General features: G+C 38.6%; 1 protein-coding gene across 1 annotated transcript in view; it reads right to left on the bottom strand.

The window, feature by feature from the left end:
* Smp_173650 (Nonhistone chromosomal protein, putative) overlaps positions 1-2,471 on the bottom strand; it is a gene marked incomplete at its 5' end in the record, with an annotated part of 9,035 nt that extends 6,564 nt beyond the window's left edge. The window contains one exon of the mRNA XM_018791649.1: positions 2,031-2,471. Within this exon, the coding sequence (XP_018645167.1) occupies positions 2,031-2,471 (441 nt within the window). The remainder of the gene's footprint in view (positions 1-2,030) is intronic.
* Positions 2,472-5,504: the final 3,033 nt, after the last annotated feature.

Genomic DNA, 5,504 nt, shown 5'->3' with positions numbered 1-5,504 from the left:
TTACGATAACAAAAATCTTATCAATAATTAAACATAAGAAATAAGAGGTCAAACGTGGGTAAATAGACTAGAATAGTAATCACAAAACATTAAAATCATTACGTAATAAGAAGTATGTAAGTAATCAGATAATGAAGAATACAAACGGAAAGAGGTACACCTGTCTTCCCACTATCAACTTGTACTTTTAACTATTATGCTTGGTGACGTATTCTATTTCATTGCGATTATTGACTCAAATAGCCTTGTGATTGGTCTAACATTTTCGTATAAATATTCATGTATATTAGAGTAAGGCCTGATGACGATCTAATTGGAAACAATATTGTTCGCTTACATGTGTTTTTCTAATTTTCACAATGGGAATCTTTAACATCTCCATTTTTGTTCAATTTCATCGTAAACCTACTGCTGAAAACAGCGTTCTCATCGACTGAATTTTAAAGGAATTGACCTCCTAACAGGACATCCACTTATTCACCCAGAATACGAAAACCACATAGTCCTGTTTCATGAAGACGCTGATAAGATGCAGTCTCTCAAACTGAACTGGGTTGGTGTCTGACAAAATCTCTGCACGGATTCAAAATGCTCGTTTGGCTTTTTGCCAACTTACGTCACCTATGGCGAAGATGAGATATCCGTCTATCAATTAAAGAACGAGTATATCGCTCGGCAGTTCGTTCTGTTCTACTTTAAGGCTGCGTAAGGTGGCCATTAAGAGTAGAAGATACTCGTAAGCTACTAGTATTTGACCACAGATGCCTTAGAAATATTTTTCGCATCTGCTGGGATCACTGGGTAAGTAATAGTGAGGTTAGATGCAGGGTACTTAGGAATGATGGTTAATCAGTTGATGAGATCATGAATCTTCATCGACTGAGATGGTTGGGTCACGTGTTACGTATGCCTGAACACCGATTACCACGACACGCAATGCTGACTAGTATTGGCGATGGTTGGAAGAAAGTTAGGGGCGACCAAACCAAAATGAGGCACCAATCCTTGAAGTATTTAACTCCCGGCCTGATCCATGTTGGTAGATGCAGACTACTTGGTTGGGGTCTGCTTGACTATCGTAACCCATGGTTGGGAACTCTGTGTGATATGGCTCAGAATCGATGACAATGGCGTAGGTGTATTCACTCTCTGTCTTCCCCTAAACTGTGAGATTAAAATCACTTCATACATTTTATTCTTCGTACTTTGTTCTTTGTTCTTTTACTATATCTTTATACACAATTTTTCTTTTTTGTATTACCATCGTTGAATTAAATGCCTGGATTTTCATCTTGTTGTGCTAGTGAGGTATGGTAACTTCGACTGATGCATATATGTGCTTGGTCCTACGTTGTAACTGACATACATATTACACCATACATTGAATCTAGATACTAATTACGAATACTAGTCAAACGAAAATATACAGATTATTGTTTTCGGAAAAACAATCAGTGAAGAAATGGTCTTTTGGTTTGCAGATACGTAAAGCACGTCCTTTGTTGTCAACCAAGTGTGATTTTTGCAGTGACATAGTCTTCAAGACATTCGACCTTCTACTACTGGGTCGTAATTTCAAACTAACCTTGGTTTAAAGAGCCAGTTAGCATCACTATGTACGTGTAGCTCAAAAATGAATACCTAAGTTTGTAATCGGTAAGTAAATTTGCTCTCAGTACTAGTTAAGTCGTTTTAAAGAGTTTCATCTTATTATTTTCATATCTTATGCACTTCTGATAAACTATTATCAAGTTAAAGACTGATTTAGTGATTGAAGCGGTTGATTACTAACTACTAACTCACCCATCTTAAATTTATATATAATATATATATTAACTTATATCATAATAGCTATATCAAAACAATCCGCAGATGATTCACATATTCCAACCAAGACTGGTAAGATTCCAGTCAAAATACCAACAACTGGATTATTCAAATTATTGAAAAGTGGATTCATGCTTAAGGTGTTAGTGCTTCTCTTAATTAGCTGTTACAAAAACCAGTGGTTATATTGAAATGTAACTAACGTGCTTCTTCAACTGACGCAAGATAACTTCACGAAGTCTGTTGTATTCCAGAAATTCATGAGTAAATATTGAAATTTTACAATCCGATTCTATATCATTGTTTTTAGTATGTGATATTTGTTTTACTGGTCGTTTACAACCAGCTTTGGACCCATTAGCATTGACCGTTTGATTGGAAGCTAACCATTTCTTGTAATTATCAGTAGTTTTGTATTCAGCAAACAATTTTTTGTACGACTCACGCCCTTCGGCAGCTTGGTCAGTATATACTTGTTTTTCTTCAGCAGATAGAGCAGCCCATTCAGTGGCAATAATACGATTTCTGTCTGAAAATGACTGTGAAGCAATATATTCTGATTCTTGTCTGCGTTTTTTCATGAACAACATAAATGCCGAAAGAGGTCTCCTTGGAGCATTTTTGTCGTACGGAGCTTTCCTCATAACAGCAGTCTAAAAACTGAATACACAGTAAAAGATTTTCGGTAGAACGAATAAATTTCGAGTCATGAAAACCTCTTCTTGATCGTCAGGGACTAATCTGTTTACTTACTAAACTAGTGGTTGTATGGGTCACGTGAAAAAACGAGGGGGTTATTAATCCTAATTTATGCAGAGGAGCAACATAATTACCAGAAGACTTCATGATGAACTCTTTACCTATTTATTTTATTTATACAAAGACATTGGTACAGAGAGACACCAAAATATATATGCGCAACACAATAAAAATAAGGTTAAGAAGAGATAGAGAATGGAGGGTTAGTATAATAAAAAAAGAACAACGATGAGTAGAAACTAGTGTGAGAGTGAAATAACAATAATCATCATAACAGTAATAATGGGAGAAACGGTTCAGTTAAGAAGAATACAACCAGAAAGGATTCTTTCAATTAAAGTTCCTCTCGCTTGTACAAAGAGAGTTATAGCGGGATCGCCATTGGCTTCCATTCTAAACCATGTCTAGTAACATTTCAAGCGTGTTGCACCATCTCTATGAACCCAACCAGGGATTAGTGAAGGACTAACGAAAGCCATCGAAAGTCGATATTTAAGATAGTGACACCGATTAAAATATCGCTGAGCCCAAACAAACGTTGCCGAACCAACGCATTATTAACATGGTGTTGCTACCGAATCTCAGCAATCCTTTGGAGACTATGATCAATCACAGAGTCCCTTGATTTCATCAACTCCAAGAAGTTAGGTTTTACAAGCTTTGAGTAGAACTGCTCTTACCGATACATTACAGATCCGACCTATCACAGCTAGACTGAAAATAAAAAGGCGTTCCAGATTGGCATAAGTCGCCATGGCTTACATTATACTTGAATTGATCTCATCACTCACGCCATTACCAGCACTAACAAAGCTACCCAGATATACGAACTTCTCGACTACTATCTGCTCACAACCATCAGTGAGTGCAGGTTGAAGATCTTCCCAGTGTTATAAAAGTACTTTGCACTTAGAAAGTGCAAAGCCCATACCATACCTACAGACACTGATTTCCAACTAAGTGCGGATTGCATGGCTTGGGCGTTATCGCACAGTAAGACAATATCATCCGCACACTCAAGGTCGAGAAGTCTTTCTCTAGGCAACAGATCCACACCGCCATTACTTACGTCCATCAGAGCTGTTTCCAGAATGTCATCGATGGCGAAGTTGAAGAGGAATGGTGAAATCGGGCAAGCCTGCCTAACCCCACTGCTTGAATGGAAAAATGGAGAAAGGTGGTTGTATGCCCTCACTCTGCCTGAGGTGTTTGTATACAGGGCCTTTAAGGTGTTAATAAACTCCTTAGGCACACCCTTCTTCAATAGACAATCCCAGAGAGCAGTCCTGTCCAACGAATCGAAGGCAGCCCCGATGTCAAGAAATACTACGATTGTTTCCTTGTGATACGTATGACGGTGTTCTAGTATTTGGAGGAGGGTGAAGATATGATTAATACGTCTCCTACTAGAACGAGGCAATCTTTACCAGGTTTTGAGCGATCTGAGAAGTACGATGGAAGTCAATAGTTTGGACGCCATCTGAAGTAGACCTATCTCCCGATAGTTGTTGCATAGGTGAAGTGAACCCATACTTTCATAGCTGCAAGAAACATTACTCGCCATCTTCGTGCAATCGAAGTCAATGCTCATCAATATCTCTTGGTGGGTCGATAACTAGTCTTTAACCCAGCTCGGTTCGATATTTAGTTGCAACAGAATCTGCAACCAATTTGCTGACAGCGGTCTGTTTAAAGTGATGAATTCGTTGGCTACTAAAACGCAACATAAAATTAGTACAAACAAGGGTTCAAAAAATTATTCCGAAAAGAGTGGCAGTTTTGTACACAACCAAGCCAGCGACAGCTAATCGCAATGTATTTATTCCGACTTGGAGCTTGAGATGCAAAGGGAAGGTGCCAGGAAGATCATCGGCGATAACTGTGCCGATAGTTAATGTTAGTCAGAAAAGGGTTATAGTCTGCGCAAAGTCGCAGTAGACAGTCTCCGTTATCTGACCTGTGACCAACAAGTCCCCATCGGCCACCTAAACGACTCTCTTCTGTGCTTAGACGCCCGAACTGAGCATTCAAGTCTCCGGCTAGCACTACAATATCTGTCGGACGCACTTTCTGTGGAAGAACAGTTAACTGGTGGCAAAAGTGCTTGATCCCATTCGGGCTGTAATTGATCAAAGCGTAGGTAGAGATGACGGAAATATATCGTTTCTCATACCGATTTCTTCTCAATTTGATAAAGCTTTCCAGTCTAAAATTACATAGTCAACTATTAATGGGGATTCAGTTGATTAGTGCTGCCTCCGTTCTAGCGATTAGTGCGACACCAACGCCGGCAAAACCAGACTGAGATGTGCATGTGGTATCAGAAAGGCTGGTTCAGAATTCCTATTTAACTTTTGACCAGTTAGTGACTTGAGATCGCTTAGATAGGACAGAGTTTCCACCATAGGTGAGCTGCTGCATAAGTTGAAAAATAAAATAAGGAAAATGAGAATAAAGGGGAATACATAAGTGACGTAGTATAAAAGAAATAGAAACGAATTTTATCAAATGTTTGTGAATATAGTTTGTCTGAATGAGCGTTGAAGTGAGAGCAATTTTCCTAGTAGTAATTATCATTGCCAACTCAGGTAACTTATCCTTCGTTTGAGTAGACATCACTGGTCGACTCGAGAAAGTCAATGCAAGATAGGCTGCGTAGAAAGTCCTACTAATTACTTTCGTTAACCTATCTTTAGATATGTTCTGTTAATACTTTAAGTCAGGAACTGCAATTTATCTATAACTTACTGACAGAGATCGGCTACCCTGCTGCGTTCATTAAAAAGTACATGTATGATACAAGGAAGAAGTCGGAGATTTCAACTGTTCGTAAGAAACCTTTATACATGAAATTACAATTCAACGGGGATGTAGCTAGTGATACTCTGAAAGATAGGTTAACGAAAGTAATTAGTAGG

Source organism: Schistosoma mansoni (assembly GCF_000237925.1).
Source record: "Schistosoma mansoni, WGS project CABG00000000 data, chromosome 1 unplaced supercontig 0135, strain Puerto Rico, whole genome shotgun sequence".
Taxonomy (NCBI): domain Eukaryota; kingdom Metazoa; phylum Platyhelminthes; class Trematoda; order Strigeidida; family Schistosomatidae; genus Schistosoma; species Schistosoma mansoni.
This window is presented reverse-complemented; position numbering and strand designations above follow the sequence as displayed.